The sequence below is a fragment of the Acanthisitta chloris genome, unplaced genomic scaffold (assembly GCF_000695815.1).
Source record: "Acanthisitta chloris isolate BGI_N310 unplaced genomic scaffold, ASM69581v1 scaffold21718, whole genome shotgun sequence".
In the NCBI taxonomy this organism is placed as follows: Eukaryota; Metazoa; Chordata; class Aves; order Passeriformes; family Acanthisittidae; genus Acanthisitta; species Acanthisitta chloris.
Genome location: NW_008687836.1, coordinates 21180 through 41343, shown reverse-complemented (window position 1 = coordinate 41343; position 20164 = coordinate 21180). Strand labels below are relative to the sequence as shown.

Genomic DNA, 20164 nt, shown 5'->3' with positions numbered 1-20164 from the left:
CCCGACACCCCGGGCGCGGTGTCCTCCTTGCGGGGCTGTCGGAGCGGGAGGCAGGCGGTGTCCCGGAGCTGACGGGAGCCTCGTTCCCCTAAACGGAAAAACCTGTCGAGGGTAGATTCAGAGTAGTAAGAATCGCTGCGATTTATGTGCCGCGCTCTGAGCTGTTTGTCCGCCTCCAGTTCTTAACTGCAGGAAACGCGCTGTCGTCTGCAGCAGGAGACGTCGCCCGCAAAGCTGTGCCGCCGTGTGTGGTGTCCTGGTGTCGGGCAGCGTTGTGTGTGCATTCCTTAGCTGGTGGAAAGAAAAAGAGAGGGAGAGAAGTCAAATGGCGATGTGCGCGGCTCCAGAGGAAGGAGACCGGGGGGGGGGGGTTTCGTGTCAACTGCTAAAAATCGGAAATCATTTACAAAACTCCTCCTTCAAGTGCTGCTTTGATTTTCAGTCGTGCTTTGACTCTTAAGTCTTATTCCTGCAGGACTGTATTGCAGCTGGAAGTTCTGCACATCAGTGTTTCATTGGGTTTTCTTTAAAAAAAAAAGGGGGACACGCTTAAGAATACAACAAAGCACTTACATCTGTCTTCTAGTTAGCATACTTGTTATCCGAAAATTTGTTGTTAGAGTACTCATGATTCTTGTTCAGACCTTAAACAGGTACTCTGAACCTGATGAAAATCAGTTGGTAAACGGTCACTGATTTAAAGGCCAGAGTATAAATGGGACACACACACGTATGTCTTAAAATACCAAAACTTTGTGCTGCACTTCCACTCTTAATACTTGAGACAGACTGACTTTTCACTGATGTGCCAAGCAGTTAATTACAAAAGGAGTGGCTAAGAGAGAAACATTTCCCTTTGTTTATATTTAGAGTTGCATTTTAAAAATTTATCAGCTGTGAAAATGAATCTTAATTTTGTGTTTACACGGAACACAAATGGAAGAAAAACATCTGTTTTATTGACTTCTAAGCTGGTTGTTTGACATCGGGTACTTTTTCACCTCATGAATTAGCCCAAAATGCACATTTTGCCGGCCATTCGTGAGTGAAACTAAAGGAATGAGCACATCAGTAAGGTTGAAATACGGTTCAGTGAAAAAGAAAAATCCTTTTCTGTATATCTTTGTTTCTAGCTTCTGAAACTTTGGTGCAGGAAAACATGTCTGTATATTTCTGTGTTCCCAGGCAAGTTACTGTTTTCAGTGGTACTTTCCTGGTTGTTAGTACTTGTTATCTTGCTTACTACTTCAGCTCAGGTCTGTGGTGAGAACACGGGGGTGGGGGGCTTGGTCTGTGAAGTGCTGGTCAACCAATTCAGAGTTTCTTTGTGTGTGTGCACAGAACTGAACCTCAGGAGAGAAGAATGCAGAAACTAGCGCTGAATAACTTCCTTTAGGGAATTTTAACATTGGAGCATTTGCTTGTACTATTTTACTCCAGATGCAGCTTTCTGTTAGGTGTGGGAATGAATGTGCAGTGTTTTTCGTGTTTCTTCCACCATTACCTATCACCTCACTCTTGTTTTCCCCTTGAGGTACTGTATTTGGCCAAGTCTTCGTTCTAAGGTACAGTTTTTAAATTTTGTGAGTTGGTGTGGTCTCAGTACTTCAAACATTAATGCTGTCGGTGTGCTGCTTGACATTCATCTGAAGTTTTCTTGGTCTCTCTCACTTTTCTACTCTAAGCTTTTTTTTTTCCCCAGTCTTTTCAGGTATTTCTGCCTTTTGTTTTTTAACCAAACTCTTCGTTTTGATTTCTTCACATTTCCTTCAAAGAAAGACTTCTCCCATGCCAAGATGTTTTCTCCCCCTCCCCCTCCCAGCCTGTCTCTTTTCTCCACACATCGACGTAGGTGGGAAAATGTCATGCTGGCTGGGTTGCTGGTGGGGGAGCTGGAGTTTAGGTTTTCCCTTCGAGCTGCTGATCTTGCGCTTTCGTAGAATCGTGTTGCTTTTGCATGAAGAGACTGATTGTGCAACCCTGGTTTGCACAGTGGTCGTCCTGAATTGGGCAGACTACTTTTGTCCTCAGTCCAATATCTGCTTACACTGAGGCATGTAAGTAGTTTCAGTCCTGATAAGATTTTTAAAATGGGGGGGGGGAATGTCCATATAATGTTAAAAAGAAGGAAAAATAAGGCACAATGTTTAGACAGTGATTGTAACAAAACCAGAAAGGGTTTACCTGTCAGACTCCTGTGACTGACAGCATTGCTGTGTGTGACAGCCCTGTGGGAAGGCAGGGTGTAGAGTTCTTTTCTGGTCTGCTGGAAAGGACCATTACTAATACGTTATGCAGGAGAATCTATTTGTTAGCCCAAAACCACAAAGATGAATCCTGTCACTTAAGATTCTGTGTACCGTGTTTAATTATTGCAGCACACATAGGTATTACTGCAGTAGTCCAGGAAGAATTAATATCCATAGATATATAGTCAAACTCTGAAATTTACGGGGACTTTATCAGTGTTAGAAAAGCTCACCTTTATTGGGGGGAGCAGGTTGTCAGACTGGATGATGTGGGATCCTGCTAATGGTCTTAAAGACAATATAAAAAGCAAACTTAGTATGCACAGCCATTTGTAAAAGAATCTAATTAGCAGCATAGGAATAGATTGCCTTTTGGAAAGAACGAATGTTCTGGATGCTAGCTAGATGAAAAAGTGAAGCAAGCCATTACTTTTGTGACCTGTTGACCATAACACACAAGGGATCTCCACCTCCCAGGATACACTTTCTAGCTAGTGCTTGGTCTGGGAAATGGGTGCCTGAAATTCTTCAGTGCCGTGAATATGGACTAGAGACAGCTTTTAGCTAAAATGAATGAGAATGGTTGGTTAAAATGTGCATGTAAGACTGTACACTTTACTGGTTTCACTATAGCTGGTTCAACCTTTTCTCCATTATAGAATTAAGATCTGTACAGCACATGCAGTGCTGGATGCTGATTATGTGCTTAGAGAGTTGTTATAGCTCTTATGCTGGTATCTGTATTCATTTTAAAAGGCACTAGCTGTGGGCCAGTTAACCGAACAAAGCCATATTTTATTAAATCTTTTAACAACAGTTTTTATATAAGTACCAGATGAAAATTAGAGTTTCTTTCCTATCCAGCTGCAACCTTTTACCTGTTTCCCTTCCTTAGTGGTGTCATGTCATTGTATGTTAGGGTTCCCTCTATCTAATGCTCATTTTAAACTGAATATCTGTTATACATTGAATAACCTGTTCTTGTGTATTTCAGAACTGTAAAAAATTGTGAATATTAGCATATTTAAGGATAATAACTGGACTGTCAGTTTTTGGGTTCTGTCCAGTGTTGTGTCAATCACTCACTGCTTCTGTAGCATGGTTTACTTATCTGTAAAGCACAGAATCATGGAATCCTGGACTTTGATATGGTACAGCCTAGGCCAGGTCCACAGCATGCATGTACTGGTACGGCTTGTCTGACTTGGCATAGCCTGGATGTTTGACAAACATTTGGAGCTCCTCACTGAACTGACTGTTTCATCTGGCAAGTACTGCACAGGATGTTACTGATGCTGTTTGCTATTGAGCCCTTCTAGTCAGGGACATGGTGAGCACAAATGCTCCAGACCAAATATAATCACTTCCTGATGCATCACAGGATCATGTTCCTTTGTGTCTTGATAATGTCTCTTAACAGAAGATAGTTGAAGAAAGATGGTAAAAACAGAAATTAATTTCTGTTAATCGGAGCCTGCCTGTTTGTTTTAGGTAAATGCACCTTATAGTGGAAAGCAAATACAGCAGCTTTGAACAAATAAATGCAACTGCATAAACTTAATAAAGGATGTAAGGTAGTGCTAGCCAGTTTTTTACATGATGTTCTGAAAACGTGGGTTAGCAAGATCTGTTCAAAATGCAGGCTTTTATAAAGTTTGCAGCAGCTGAGGTAGATGTCTCCTGGTAGTTCTGTCTTATTAAGAAATCAGGTTCTGCTTTTCCAGGTTGCTCTTTCAGAGGTGTTAGGATGACATGTCAAATTGTACTTACTTAAGATACATTATTGTAGTAATAGTATAATGGGCTTGACTGAGCACAGAGGGGCAGTGATTTAATTAAAGGTGTGGTTTAATTAAGGCTTTGAGTTGTATAAAGCCTCATTTGTCTGAACTGTTGGCACTGTGTAAACATAATAAATTTAACAGAACTTTGCACTTCTGCATCTGTATGCTTAAGGGATAGAATTAATAGGAGAATTTTGAAATCACAGAATGGTTTGTGTTGGAAGGGACCTTAAAGGTCATCTAGTCCAAGCCCACTGCCACGTGCAGGGACACCTCCCCCTAGGCCAGGCTGCTCAAAGCCCAATCCCACTTGGCTGTGAATACTCCAGGGATGGGGCATCCATAGCTTCTCTGGGCAATCTGTCTCACTTTAAGCTGTGTTTGTATCCGAACTCTGTTAACAGTGTCTTCTAACAAAATCAGTGCTCCTTTGAAAAACCCACAACAGGCCGGTATGCTTCAGTCATGAGCCAGAAAGTACTGGGGATATAAATTGCGATGTTCAGACCATTTGGTCTGTGGAACTGCTGTTGTTGCTGAGTGTGGCTCTAGATAACTGACTGCTTTCATCTGTTTGGTGGGACTTAGTTGGGTGGTGATCACAGTCTTAGCCTCAAGTACGAATTTGGTGTAGTGACTCCTGTAGAAGCAATACAGTTGGGTATTTATGAACTGAAATTTATATGTTGTGGTTTTTTCTTTTTCGTTTAGTTGCAGGTTGAAATACCAAGGACAGAAAAAAGTTTGGATGATGTGTTTCACCAGCATAGCTCTGCAATTTCAATTTTAATAATGGATAAGTGTAAGCACATGGGACGTCTGCGACTGGCCCAAGATCACTCCATTCTCAATCCCCAGAAATGGCATTGCGTGGACTGCAACACCACAGAGTCCGTGTGGGCATGCCTCAGCTGCTCCCATGTGGCGTGTGGCAGGTACATTGAGGAACATGCACTAAAGCACTTTCAGGAGAGCAGTCACCCGGTGGCTTTGGAAGTAAACGAGCTGTATGTTTTCTGTTATCTCTGCGACGATTATGTTCTCAATGATAACGCAACTGGGGACTTAAAATTGTTGCGGAGTACATTAAGTGCAATCAAGAGTCAGAACTATGAGTGCACTACTCGAAGTGGGAGGACTCTGCGTTCTATGGCTACAAGCGACGATTCTTACCTTTCCCACGGCGGTGCCCAAGCCTTGCTTTGGAATGAAGATCGCATGTTCACAGCTCTCTGGCACCGACGCCGAGCGTTCCTTGGCAAAATATTCAGATCCTGGCTTGAGTTGACACCTACTGGAAAAAAGATTTTGGAAGAAGAAAGGCGGCGTGAAGAAGAGGAGGAAAGAAAGGAGAGAGCTAGGAAGAGAAGACAAGAACGGAAGCGTGAGTTGAAAGCAGAGATGGAAAAGATGCCTCCAAGAAAGAGCAGTCGTTTACGAAACCAGATTAAAATGTCCTTAAAAACAGAAGCCTGTCCTCAAAAGGCATTGCAGAGCATGGAATCCGTGGCAGAGTTGAAAGAAACGTATACCTCAGATGAATTAAGGTTGAAAAAAATAAGTGACTCTCCAATTAAACGGAGGCCCACAGTGACTCCTGGGGTAACAGGACTGAGAAACCTGGGAAATACATGCTATATGAATTCTGTCCTGCAGGTATTAAGTCACTTACTCATTTTTCGAGAATGCTTTTTAAAGCTTGATCTCAACCAAACTCAGGAACTGCTGGCAGCAGCAACCAAAGGTAAAACCAGGTCTTCATCTAAATGCCTGTCAATAACTGCCTCACCATTACATGTGAAGAAGAACCAAGTGAAAGTAAGGGGATCACCTTCTGTGAGGCGGCCTAGTTTATCCTCTGGGTTAAGTGGAGGAGCATCAAAAAGCATGGAACTCATTCAGCCCAGGGAGCCCAGTTCAGAGCATATTTCTCTCTGTCATGAGTTACATACTCTGTTCCAGGTTATGTGGTCTGGCAAATGGGCGCTGGTGTCACCTTTTGCCATGCTTCATTCTGTGTGGAGACTAATTCCAGCTTTCAGAGGGTATGCCCAACAAGATGCTCAGGAATTTCTTTGTGAACTTTTGGATAAAGTACAGCAGGAACTGGCGACTACAGGATCTAGATACCCGGCTCTCATCCCTGCTTCTCAAAGAAAACTTATAAAACAGGTTTTGAATGTGGTTAACAACATTTTTCATGGACAGCTGTTAAGTCAGGTATGTGTTATGATTATTTTTTTTAAAGGCATGTAATGATTTGTAGTTCTGGATTTATACTATCCAGTGATGGACATACTTCAAAGGCTTCTATGTTTATAACTACCAGGCAGGGATGGGGAGGATGTAATACACACAGTTTCAGAAGAAAGGTCATTTCAGTAGAAGACTCATCTGGTAAACATAAAAGTGTTAAATTTGGTATTTTAAAATATACCTTTCCAGCTACTGAGAAATATTTGTCATTGTTATTAAGCACCAACTAATTTGAAGGAATAAAGAATTTACAATTTAAAGTTATCTAGCTTGTCACTATAGTGATACTAGATAAAAAGTGTTAAGGAAGGTGTTAATCTCGGTTTCTGAGTCGAAACTGATTAGGTAACTGGTGCCAAACGGGATATTATTTCAGTAAATAGCCTGACTTTGAGATGTGTTACCACAGAGTAATTGTGTGTCGTGATTTTGTATACGGAAATACTAATGCTTTTTTGTTATAACACAAAGATACACAAGGCTCTGTTAACACAGGAACCAAATTTGTGGGGTGGAGGCAACGGTGGTTTTGGTTTTTTTCTGTATGACGACTATTTTTTTTTCCCTTCTTCTGGACTTCCTGTTAAGTACTTCAATGTGTTCACTTACCAGTATGCATATCCCAACTGTGTGCCCGTACAAGTGTCTGAGAACTGAGAAAACAAATGCTTGTTTTTTGTTGAATTAGTCTAAAAACTAACCACATTGCAAGGGGAACAGAAGTTGTGAAAATCTTGGCTCCCTGGCCTTGGTCTTTAGTATGCGTGAATACTTTTGTGAGGGAGTGCAGAAGCTTTCGATGAATATGAGGTGTAAAGAAGAGGTTTAATACAAATTAACAAAGATGTGGCTGTTCCCTGTATTCTGACTATTTGATTGGTTTAATGTTTTAGTATGTGAAGCTAGAAATCCAAGTGATTTTTGACTAAGGTAGGATTGTTTACTGCTATCATACCTGTAGGTATGGTAATAAGGTTGTTTGCAGCATATGTTCGGGTTTAGTCATCTTTAGGTTTTGCAAAACTGCTAGAAACTGTTAGATCTACCACTAAACGGGGTGATCCTCTGCCTTCTGTCTGGCCCAGTGTAAGAGCATTTTTTGAAAATCCCATTCGTCTCCGAGACAGGAACTTTGTTAATAAAGTAATTGTTTAAGAACACTGGCAAGGTTTGGTTGCATTCCAGACCTTCCTACAGAATTTTCAAGGCTCTAAAGGCAAAAGCATCATTTCAGTAGCACCACTTCTTTGACATATTTTTAGCTTTATCTGAATAGGCTTGTGACTAAAAACCCTCCCACCTGCCTGGGACCAGGGAGGGGAATAGTCAGAATTCACTGTTGAGTAAATTAATTAAAAAAAACCCCAACCAAACAGAAAAAAACACACTATTTAGTAAAACTGAAAGGGAATTAAACAGTTTTGAGCTATCCTGTGACTTCTGTGACTACAACAACAGCTCTTTGCTGCATGCAGCTGTTTGATGTCTCTGCAAAATACAGCCTGGAGGAGCTTCAGAATGCCTGAAGAAGAGGAACAAGGAAAACGGTATTAAGGCTGTTATCTGTAGTAATCTCCCTGGCTTGTTAGGCAGTTCTCACAGACTGTCCAACACTTCTCCTCATGTTCCCTTTGTCTTCTGCCACCCCTTTGTTTCAGTTTAGTCTTCGCTAGCACTTTTGAACATGAAAAGTATTATAAGGAAAAGGTAACCCTTGAAGACTTATATTTCATAGAATCACAGAATCTTCAAGGTTGGAAGAGACCTCTAAGATCCTTAAGTCCAACTGTTAACTTGTTGCTCTGCTGTAACCCCTAAACCATATCTTCCAGCGCTAGATGTCTCTTAAACACTTGTAGGTATGGTGACTCCACCATCTCCCTGGGCAACCTGTTTAAATGCCTGACCACCGTAGAAGTGAAATCTTCCTTGATAAAATATACTCGGGTCATCTTAATGATTCAGCTCCTCGTGTTTGCACATGAAAGGATGACCTTTAAAAACTTTGTTAGGCAATTCCTTTCCTCTGTAAAATTCCTGCATCACGATTTCGCTAGGTGTTTGTAGGAACCGGCACAAACCGCTTTAATGAACTTAACACAAAAGGCAGGAAAACACCCATGCAGGGCTGAAAAAAAACCAACAGAAGACTTGCTCTTGTTAGCACTTAAAAGCAAGGAGTATATGTTTAGTCCTTGTAGGCTTGACTTTACTTACAAGCTGTGACAGTCTGACAGTTTAGAAGATACTTGCTGTTGCCTGCTGTGTTTATTAAAAATAGGATGTGATTTTAGTCAAGAGTATTTAATAAGCTGCATTTTCTTCAGTGAAAAAGGGGAGTTGAGGACTGTTTGCAGCAGTTTCTGTGTGCACATACCTTCTGTTTTAGAATCACTAAAATGTTGCTGTACTTACTGTCCCTTTGTAGAGAAAATATCAGTTGAAGGTATTTGGTTCTGTGAGATACTCAACTGCAGTGAAGTCAATCTTCCTGACCTTCAGACCTCGGGAATACTCTGAACTACTCTTGATACTGTACACAGAGGGTCACTTACGATGCAAATAAGCCGTATGTTTACTTCAGTTTCTCTTTGCTTTCACATGTGCGATAAAACCTTTCCCCCCTTCTTCTGGCTATTCTAGTTTGACTTGAAGGGAAGTCATAATCCTTAGTTTGCCATCAGTCTGTTGCTGTTGAAATGTCTGCCTGGTTCAGCACTGATTGAATTTAGGGTATACGATTAAGAAAGGGGATAATTGAGTGTGTGAGAATCTTATGCCAGAATACTTCTTGATAACTTCAAAGAGCCTTAGTTGATGTGCAAAACAGTTGCACATTTTATATGAGTTAGTTGTTTTTGTTTTGTTATGTTCTCAGCTGATTCAAAGTAAGTTTTCTTCATCTGCTATGTGAAATATTTTACTATTTTACGGAGTACTAGACTAGGGAAGGGGTAACTCTTGGAACAGCATGAGTGGATTGCCTCTGTTTTTGTAAGTTTTATTTGTTTCAATGTCATTTTTAGGATTAGAGGTATTTACTCGGCAGTACAGACTGTGAAACTTCAATACTCAGTACATCTAAGGGAAGTAAAGATCAGATATACAGCTGCAAACCACTTCCTGTCAATTCTGGCCTTTCACATGCCAGCCAGTCTTCCTGCAGTGATTGTCTGGAAGAAGCTGCTATTGTATTTACCGGGCAAAGGAGTTTGAACCTTGCAGACAGTGTGCTTTCAGAGGCAAATCTGCTGGAGCAATGGCTCATACCTCTCAAAGCCATTGGGACTGTAAGCAACTGCCAATATGTCTATTAAAATACTGTTCCCTCAGTGCTTGTACTCTTGTAGGAGGTACTTGCTGTCTCCTGTCCTTGATTCTTCAATGGGAAAGGAGAAAATACTGTGCCATGAAGTTATGTGGCAGTGGTAAACTGACCCACACTGACTCACAGATCTTTAAAGTACACTGCAAGAGCTTAAGTATGTTAGCTACTGTCCTTCTCAGAAGTTGTTTTGGTTGTTCTTTTGAATGGTACTAACTAAATAGCGCAGTATACAACAATTTTAAAAGCATCTTCATTTCTAACTTTGTCCATGTTAAGCCAGGCAGTGGACGGGTGTATTTCTCAAAATCCAGAAATGGAAATAGCAGGTTTTAGCTTTCAGTGTGGATATGTATTTTTAGTACTGCTTTGTGAAAATTGTCTCACATGTGCTCAGAAATCATGCTAGGAGAGGCTCTGGTGTATGTGTAGTCATACCAGTGTTAGGTTGGGGTTTTTTTTTGTGTAAGGATGATTTATACCCGGGGATTGAGGGGAAAGGGAGACAGGGCAACTAGCACAGAGTATTTGTGAAAGCTGGTCTAGACAATCTAGTTGATCTAGGAAGCTAACTTAGCAGATCTTGGAAATTCGAAGATATTTTTGCTGGCAAAATCTTACGTATAGACACAGATTTTACCTCTTGAATTTCAGCTTTTTAACTAAAAGTGTTTTCCTTGGGATAACATTAAGTACACAGGTTTTGATTGTTTGGAAGTCAGAGACCACTTTTAGATTTTGATTCTAATAGTCACAAAAAGTTTGAATCAAAACTATCATGACATGGAAAATGATGAAAGGATAGAAATGTGTTTCTAATGTGACTGATTTGGAGGCATTCTTGGTGTTGAGGTATAGCACATGTGTGTCTCAAATTAATTACCTGTTCCCCAGTTCAACCCCATACAATACCAAGCATTCTGGACCTGCTGGCAATGCTTTGCCTAATGCAGCTGCAGAGGCTGTTAGCCTGCTTTGCCATAGGGTATGTTACTGGCTCATGGGCAACTTGTCCCCCAGTCTCTGGGGAGCTGCTTTCCCAGCCAGCCTGTCCTGGTGCCTGGGGAGATTCCTGCTTAGGTGCAGGACTTGGCATTTGCCTCTGCCAGAGCTGCATGAGGTTCCTGTTGTCCCATTTCCCCAGCCTGTCCTGCTTGCCCTGGGTGGCAGTGCCCCCAGCTGGCCTACCAGCCACTCCTCCCTGCTCTGTGTCATCTGCAGCCTTGCTGAGAGTTCAAAAGAACTGGCTCCTGGGGTATACCAGTAGTGGTGCAACATTTTATGCCCCTGACCACTCCCCGCTGAACCTGGCAGCTCGTCCAGGTTTCAGCCCCCCTCTCTGTCCATTTATCTAGCCTGCACTTCATTTTTTTCCCTGAGGATGTTATGGGATACAGTGTTAAAAGCCTCATTAAAGTCAAGATAAACAACATGCACTGTTTTCCACTCTTCCCTGGGTATCTCTGTCAGTCATCTCATCCATGGTGGCTGCTCCCAATCATCTTACTCTTAACACCTTTGCAGATGGTTTCCAGGCTGTGCTCCATGAGGCTTCCCACAGACCAAGGTGACACTGACTGGCTTGTAGTTTCCCCAGATACTCCTTGAAGTAGGAGTGTCACTTGCTTTCTTCCTGTCCTTCCTTGATTGCCATATCCTTACCAGCACTTTTGAAAGGTGAAGAGTGGCCTTGCAGGATTATCAGCCAGTTCACTCTATTCTTAAAGTTTAAGAAGGGTCAGCTTCTAATTCAAGGCAAGTGGAAGGAGAGGGGCAATTAGTATTTTCTCTGGCTAAAGAAGACCCAGTAAGGGAGGGGGGGAGATAAAGTTTGTGCTGAAAGCTGCTTGGGTACCTAATTCAAAGGAGAAAGTTAATGTTGCAAAGTACAACAGAACTTTATTTCTTTATCTAGAATGCTGTTGAGTAAATTGAATGTAAATAGAATGAGCAAAGAAATACCCTAGCAAATGTCATTTCAGCATTGTTTTGGAGTGGTGAGGAACCCTCTGGAAATTATTTGGGGTGGGTTTTGAAAGTCTTTTGTGCTGATTCCACTACTTTTGAACTTGGTGCCTTAGTTGAAGTTCTTGCCTGGATTTCTGTTAGAGCAACACCAAACATAGCAGTGAAAGTGAAGAGCAGTGATTATGCAGATTTAGTAATGAGTTTCCTCTACATCAAAGTTGTGATTAATTACTGTTTATTGATATTACAAACCTCTCTTGGGCTGTGAGGGTTGTTTTCCAATAATTTACCGTATATTATAGCAGTGCCTGATAAGAACTAGCTTTTGATATCTCTAGGCATACTTAAAACATCCCAAGCAGTTGAATTAATTCCTGATCATGCTGAAGATGGAATCTGAGCAAAATACTTCCCCCTGGTCCTGCTCAGCACAGCAGAATAACAACTTGCAGTGCTCAGAGAAATGAATATGCCAAGACTCAGAGAGTGAAGTAGGTTCTAACCAATGTAGGGGGAAATGTGCAATCTTTGGGTTGTTTGAACGCCCCCAGTTTTGGGTAGTATGCTGTGAGTTAGAGTTTGGGGGAGAATGCTGAGAGTGGCCTATGTAGAGCAGAGTGTGAAGTCTCCCACTGAAGAGACTACCAAAAACCTGAGAATTTCAGGTAGGCAATGGGAGGATTTGCATTTAAACCGTTTGATGACCTACCTGTATATTGATTTCTCTATTTTTGTATTAGTCTCTGTGCTTTTATGTTTAGCTGAGCCACAAAATGATTGTCAAGTTGCTTTCCAAGTGACATTTTAAATTAATCTCTAAGAGGCTATTGAGTTTGCTGTGCTTATGCTTATGTTATTCTGCTAAATAGATAATTTTGATGATGCTGTATGTTCATCACTAAAAAGTTTAGGGCTTTTTTTAATACAGACTGTCACATGAATTCCATATTACAGCAGTATTCTAGAAATCCCTTTCAGCTTCGATTACTTTGCTGTGGAAAAATTGAATTACTAACCATTGTATGTATGTCTTATCTAGTGAAAACTTTAGTAATGAAAGCACAAAAATGGGACTGGTTTTATCTTACTGTTCTTATAAACAAACAAGAAAAGGATTAGGGCAGAGGTGGTAACAGTTTTCTTTCTTCCATGCAAGTGCAGGGAGCACAAGCAAAACAGTGGATGATGGAATTGGCTTCTTCTGCAGCAATATGTTAACTATTTTCTTTGGCTGCATTTAGACTGAATGCCATCCAGGGCAGTGGCTGTCCATCAAATTATTGTGGCCACAATGATGCTTGTCTGAGTGGTCTCCATGCTTAGCTTGAATCAAGCAATTTGATCCAGCTCTTTTCAGTCTGGCCTTTGGCCCATGATTGAATACTAAGCTTTAACCAAACAATTGTATTTTAATACCCGTGTTTCAAGGCATGAGAGAGTGGTAAGGGTGGAAGATAAGGCAGAGGTTTCAGACTAGCTAAAACTGGTAATTTACTTTCTTTCCTCTAATGTGGACTTCCCATGTAGCTTTGTTACATTAAGGCTGCCTAAAATAGCAATTATGGATTATAATGGAGAGGTGAAATAAAACTCTGAATTTGGAAGTCAAAATTTTATAGTCATAAAAAGATGTACATCACTGACCAGATTGCTAGAGCAGACTCTCTTCCCTGTTACTATTGTGCTTGCTTCTACATGAAAAGTTACACTAGACAGATGCATAAAGTTTTTGCCCTTTAAGTTCATGTGTGGGGTTCTGTTTTGTTTTTTCCTAATAAAAACCTCACATCTTGTTCAGCTAACTTTTGGACAGTTTTTACAACTTCAGTGCCTTTCATGAGAAGGGAAATCTGGGTTGCACTGTGTGATGGTAGAGGAGTGTGAGATCAAGGAGTCCTGGTTAGGACAGAAAGAACAGTGATAGGAGCGTTGTGAAGCCAGTGCCAATGGATTCCACAGAAGGGTAAGGATCCTCCTACCTGCGGAGTGATTCGTAAGCTCAGGCCTGGCTAAGAAAAATGCTTCAGCCTTTGTGGCAGCCCTGATTTTCCTCTGGTTCCACGCCCCCGAGTGGGAGGGAGTGCACGGAGTGGCTGTGGTGCTTGATTATCAAACACGGCAGGTTCCTTGTCTGCTGGCAGCTGCATCAATCCCAGATAACTCTTGAGTTTAACTGTGCTGCAGTGTCACAGGAAGGACTGTCCTGGATTTGAGGAAACAAGTGTGACCATATACCAGCGCAAGATTTTGTCCCCACAAATCGACTTTGCTCACAGTTGCATGACCAGATGAGAAGTAGCTCTATTGCATCCGTTTTTCAGGGTTTTTTGAGAGGCAGAAATTGGAAGCTAGTGTATTTATTTGGTTTTTTTTTTCCCTGGGATAGTATTTATTAACTAGTTGGGAAAGAGGGTCTTAGAATATTATTAACATAATACACTAAATATGAAGCCTCAGAACTTGTTAAAATTACCTGTTGAGTTCATGTATGTTCTTTATCCTGAGCACATTAATCTTCAGTGCACATTCATCTGCAACAAATTCTTAAGTAACTCATCAATTAAATAAACTTTTGGCCCAACAAAAATACCCATTTGTACAACAGAAATCTATTAGTCATTCTCTGTTTATGCTGGAGTTAGCTTGAACTGTGGCCAAACATATCATTTTGTCTCCAAGTATAGATTCCAGCTATGAATTACTAATAGTTTGTGGCTTTGAAACTTTGCCAGATGTTAGCACTTACTGAAGAAGCTCCTGTCAGTGTAAATGAAAAGATTCTCTTTTCTGCCATGTAAGTTTGAAGTTTTGTTTTCTAAGAACCAAGGCAGTGGAGTTTTCATCTTACAACTTAAAGCAGTTAACAGCTTTATCATTTCCACTGCTAACTGTGTATGCTGGGAAACCAGCACACACACACACACACGAGGTGGCTAACACATGGAACTGTTGTAGCTAATAAATGCATCAGATAATTACTCATGAGTATACCTAGGAGGAAGGTACCATGAGGTGACAGGTCAGGCCTTACATAAATGATGATGAAATAACGGACAGAGCAGGGTGAATGATTACCTAACAGCAAACCTTCAGAGGAAATAAAAGAGCTCTTGAACAAAACTGAGTTATTTTCATACTTGTGTAAGCTTACTAGCCCAGCTGAAGGGATCTACACTGACCTTATGCAGAACAGCAGCATAAAAAAGCCAGCTTGTGAAATACCAATCTTTGGATGCCACATGGATTTTCATTCCTTTATTTACTGTGTCTTTGTGTTAGTTGTTCCAAACAACTTGCAGTATGTTCCTAAATAGGAAGCATGCAACACCTAGTGTGTTGTCTTTCCAGCTTCGAAGAGCTACTGCTTTTAACTTATTTTCCTAAATACTGAACTTGTTTGAATTAATTGTCCCCTGCTGTATTACCTGCATTTTCCAGGTTGACTCACTTCACTTTTGATATTTTATTTATGTTATCTTACTGCTTGTCCTTTCCCTAGTGTGACGATGGATCCACTTACTGAAAGAAGAAATAAATTATTTTTACCTGTTAATTTTTCTTTGAAGAAGTGTGCTTCCTAATCCAGGCTTCCCTGGAAGACTTACAAAGTAAGAAGGATATGACTTTAAAATCCCCAGCTGTTCCTTTTTTTGTTTTGTTTTGTGTGTTTTGTTTTGGGTTTTTAATTTATTTTTTTTTTAATTAACCTAAAGCTATAGTTTCTCCTTTTGGAGAAAAGACTCCTGAGACTTCACCACCTGCTTTCTTTTGGACAGTCCAAGACAGGACATTTTGACACTGTTTTTGTTTCTCAGTAAAACCTAAGAATGCTTGCCTGTTTGTGATAACAGTATTGGACATGCTGCTGCAGAGAAATTAGGTGTATCATTTCTTTTGCTAAATGACTGTGCCTTGTGTTTGGTTACGCTGGTTATCTCTAGGGAAAAAAATCTTTTTAGAGCTCTGTTTTGGTGCACTTTTAGCAAAGTAAATAGAGTGTAAGCAACTGGTGAAATATCTTTTTACAGGTTACATGTCTTGCCTGTGACAATAAATCAAATACCATAGAACCTTTCTGGGATCTGTCCCTGGAGTTTCCCGAGAGGTATCACTGCAACGGCAAGGAGATGTCATCTCAGTATCCATGTCTGCTGACAGAAATGCTGGCCAAGTTTACAGAAACTGAAGCTTTGGAAGGAAAGATATATGCATGTGATCAGTGCAACAGTGAGTAAAGGCAGTATGTACTCATGCATACATTCTCCGTGTAAAATATAAACTGACAGTGGAAGTATAGTGGGAAAATAGTAAAAGTCTTAAAAGTATGTTGCAAACAAACACCTTTTTCTTATGTCCTAGTGTGGTCACTTGACAGCACTTTCTCACCACCTAGAAGATTAAATTGTTCAAAAGGTGTTTTTTTTGAAGTGTAATGCTTCTCTGCTTAGATACAGTCTCATCACACACTAATGGGGATTCTGACAGTCCCAGCGGAAGAGCCCATCAGCTTTATAACTTACAGTGACTAACCTAAGTGACCAATATCTAAGTATTTTGTACTTGGAGCATAAAAGAATCCTTGCAAAATGGCTCTGAGAGTGTATCCTTGCTAAGGAGGTACATGCCATAGATACTTAGGTTCACAAAACTTTTGTGGATAAGTCTTAGACAGAAATACAAGGCTGTTACTGAGATTTATATTGTGTAACTGTGTGTTTGACCTCAGCAAAACGAAGGAAGTTTTCTTCTAAACCAGTTATACTCACAGAAGCTCAGAAGCAGCTTATGGTGTGTCGACTACCTCAGGTTCTCAGATTACACCTTAAACGGTTTAGGTAAGTAGTACCACCACAAAAAGTGTTGCAAACTGACAAATTCAGTCCTGCTTTTCTGTTGTCTTGGATCGATGTTTTTCAGCATCAGTTTCATTTTCATTTACTAGTATGATGAGAAATAGCTACTAAAAACTATTTTCTTGTTCAATTTAAACATCATTAAGATATGCTATAAGTAGGGAATTAACTTTTTGAATTTCAGCTACTTACTACTTTAGTACCAAGTTACTTCATCCTTTTTGATCAAAACATACCAACCTTGCTGTGAACTCTGTTGGTAAAAGTGAATCTTGTGATAATTTCACATAGAGTAAATGCTCAAAACCACTAATGTACAGACCTCTGGGGTATTCAGTGGAAGTCTCACTGTGCTGGTTTGAAAAGCAAACCGGTGAGAGGCTCTGAGTCAGAAGTACAATTTAATATGAACAACACAACAAAACAACACAAATGCAAGAATACAAAAAAAATAACTTGACAGAGTCAGAAAATAACCTGACACCCTGTCAGTCAGGGTGTAGTAGTAGTCCCATTAAATGGGGGCTGCAGTCCTCCTGGAGTGATGGGTTTGGAGCAGTGATCCCGCAGATCCGGTTCTCTCCTGAAGGTCCAGCAGCAGCTCTTGTCCTCAGGGAATCCAGCAGGCAAAGGGCTTCTGTGCTGGTCCAAACCCCAGCTTATATCCCTGTGAGCATATTTGGCTCCCAATCCCTGGGGTGAGTCATCTCACCATGGGACAAGGCGATGAGGATCACTGGGAGGATGTGTCCTGCATGGGTCCTTGACAGCCCATTAATCAGAGACAGCCCCTGAGGGAGCCATCAGGATTGCCCTGAGGGAGGGACAAGGTGATAACGATCACTGCTTTAACAGCTTGTGGAGATGACAATAGAATACATACCATGGATACCCCCCACACTGCAATCCAGGACACTCACATAACCAAATACATGAATTCATTAGCTTGAGAGTAAGGAAATGGACATTGCGTCTCTCTGAACTCTTAGCCCACACATTAGTACTGTCTGTCCCCAATACAAAGGAAACTGAAAATGAGAGAGAATAAGTGAGAAATACCGATGAGGTGTAAATAGGTGGGAAGTACTACCCACTCGCATTACACAGATCTTAAAATGGATGTTTCAGCAGATGAAAACAGTAGGTACCATAGACACATCTAAAAAGGCCTTGAAATAAAGAAGTGAAAGAGGAAGTGTAAGGAAAAAAAGCCAATTAGCATTTATTTTGTGCACAAAGACAATAGTGAAAACAACAGATGTTAAAACATAATTGAGAATGCTATGTTCTTTCTTTGAAAGAAACCTGAGTTTTCATGTGGTTTAACTTCCCAGGTGGTCGGGACGCAATCACCGTGAGAAGATTGGTGTACATGTTAGCTTTGATCAAATGCTGAACATGGAGCCTTATTGCTGCAGGGAATCCCTCAAGTCTCTCCTGCCTGATTGCTTCATTTACGACTTGTCTGCTGTGGTAATGCATCACGGGAAAGGATTTGGCTCAGGGCACTACACTGCCTACTGCTACAATTCAGAAGGAGGTAGGAACCAGCTGCGAAGTAAAGAGTGTGGGAGAAAGGGGTGTTTGGAATTATAAACTGATCTGGTTACTGTCTTTTCTCAAAACCAGAAGGGAATCACTTGTAGCTTAACTGCCAAGAAGGAGAATTGCAGTTCTATAGCAACGCTTCAGTTTTTGTATTGGCTTGTTAAAAGTGTTCTGGCTATAAACTGTCCTGTACATTCTGAGGCAGCTAAGCTGGGCTTTGAACACATAGAGGCAAATAAACTACATCAGCTGAAACAGTTGACTATTTCTACACAAATCACTAAATGGTTCTGAACACTAATTATTAAATATAATGCAATTTCTTCAAGTCAGTGTCCTGATGACTTTGGGTTTTCTTGTGTATTTCCTTTCTGTAGGATTTTGGGTACACTGCAATGATTCGAAGCTCAACATGTGCACTATGGAAGAAGTATGCAAGGCTCAAGCCTACATTTTGTTTTACAGCCAACGACTTACTCAGGCAAATGGACATGGTAAAGTACCATGTCCTAGCACAGCTGAAAGCAGCACACAGAATTAGCTGCCTGTTCCATGGACAGCAGTAGCAGCTAATCCAAAGCCAGTTAACTGCGTGTTTGTTTGAGTTGTCATAAAGATGTATTTTTAAATCAAAGCACAGCCTTGTGCTTTTTCAATGTTTATATACTTTTGTATTAGCTAAAGTACTCTGTACAACGGTTAGTAAAAGTTTTTATTGACAGTAAGTAACTTTCTAAGTATCTAGAATTTCAATACAGTTATTTTTTTAAGAAAAAGATTGCTATGTACATTGAACTTTTACCTCAGGCTATTTTTTAAGCTGGTTTTGTATTTTGATATTTTTGAATTGGTTTAGAAAACTTTCAGTCGGCAATTGATGTTTCTCTGGTTAATTTTCTGTATATGCTTGTGTACATTTTATAGTATAGTTCTAATGATATAGTGATTCTTCCTGTCTTGGCAGGAATTGCTACTAGGTCTTAGAATATTAACATTCACCAGCAAGGAATGCTAAACATGTCAGTAACTGAGTTTTTCCTAGACAACTTTCTGTGAAGTTATTTTGCAGTCTTCAAGGGAGCCACACTAAAGATACATGGATAGAATTTCTTAAAACCTGAAATTGAGGGAATAGAGCATGAACTTATTTTCATGGATGTATGTAAGAGGAGCATTTAACAACATAAGAATGGGTCTGTACCAAGACTTCCATGTTTTAGCCTTAACAAGCCTGACAACTTAAAAGTCAAGTGCCAAATTCAAAGTACTAACTTTGACAACCAGGGGATTCTTATTCCAACAGCTTAAAAACCTTTTTTAAATAAATAAACAAGCCACATTCACCCACTGTCATTGCTACAAGAACATTACCATCCCCTTTCCTGAACTGGACAAGCTTACTTTAACTTGTAGCAAGCATTGTCTGTCTCAGTCATCTCCTAACACAGACAACTGATGAAAAGAAGCTGTAATGTTTGTATGAAAGGAGTTTTAGTCTGACTGGTTTCATTAGCCACAGCTGCTGTACCTTCTACTACACAGTCCTACCACTAGCATTAACAGAGTTGTGCGTTGAGAATTTAACAAGCAGGAGTTACCAATCCTCCCCATACAGTAGTTAATGCCAGTTAAATTTCAATTGTGAAGTTATTTTGCTTAAGTCCTATGCAAGTTGTTACCTCATCTTCTGCAAAATTTATACCTCAATAAAATGCCTCGATGTGGACAGAAAACCATGTGTGGCCTGGAATTAGTTCCTACATTACCATTATGTTATATTTTGTCCAACATGGGTCAAGACATGAACTATACAACAGCTTTGGCCATCTGTCACTGATTTAACAGCTGGTTTTATTAATGACTTTTGCTATCATTTCTGTTTCTCAAAGATGCCATATTATAGCAAGCACAGAGCAGATCTCAAACTTCTTGCTCATCCTGATTAGGTATGCACTGCAGCAAGTAGTCCTAAGTCTCAGAGATTTCTCTGAAAGACATTATTACCTCTGGAAAAGTAAATTCTGCTTTCTTCCTTTTGGTGCTTTCTTCAGTAGAACAAAGGAAGAGAAGGAGAAAGAACAAACTCAGAGTTCTAATCCTAATCCAAGGAGTGTGGAGGATAGAGGTGATTACTGCAGTCTAGCACAAGGATGAGCTAATTCAGGTGCTCTTCTCAACAAC

General features: G+C 40.5%; 1 protein-coding gene across 1 annotated transcript; it reads left to right on the top strand.

Moving 5' to 3' along the window:
• Positions 1 to 4749: 4749 nt before the first annotated feature.
• On the top strand, positions 4750 to 18843 carry USP44 (ubiquitin specific peptidase 44). The gene is made up of 5 exons (XM_009080798.1): positions 4750 to 6253; positions 15611 to 15809; positions 16309 to 16417; positions 17770 to 17975; positions 18361 to 18843. The coding sequence occupies exons 1-5, from the start codon at positions 4826 to 4828 to the stop codon at positions 18522 to 18524; spliced, it is 2106 nt and encodes a 701-aa protein (XP_009079046.1). The 5' UTR covers positions 4750 to 4825; the 3' UTR covers positions 18525 to 18843.
• Positions 18844 to 20164: the final 1321 nt, after the last annotated feature.

Bases quoted from the DNA above. Each gene is read 5' to 3' on its own strand.
- USP44 (XM_009080798.1), top strand. From the start codon at position 4,826: ATGGATAAGTGTAAGCACATGGGACGTCTGCGACTGGCCCAAGATCAC. The intron at 6,254-15,610 runs GTATGTGTTATG...ATCTTTTTACAG, and splicing joins ATGGACAGCTGTTAAGTCAG to GTTACATGTCTTGCCTGTGA. The intron at 16,418-17,769 runs GTAAGTAGTACC...TTAACTTCCCAG, and splicing joins TTACACCTTAAACGGTTTAG to GTGGTCGGGACGCAATCACC.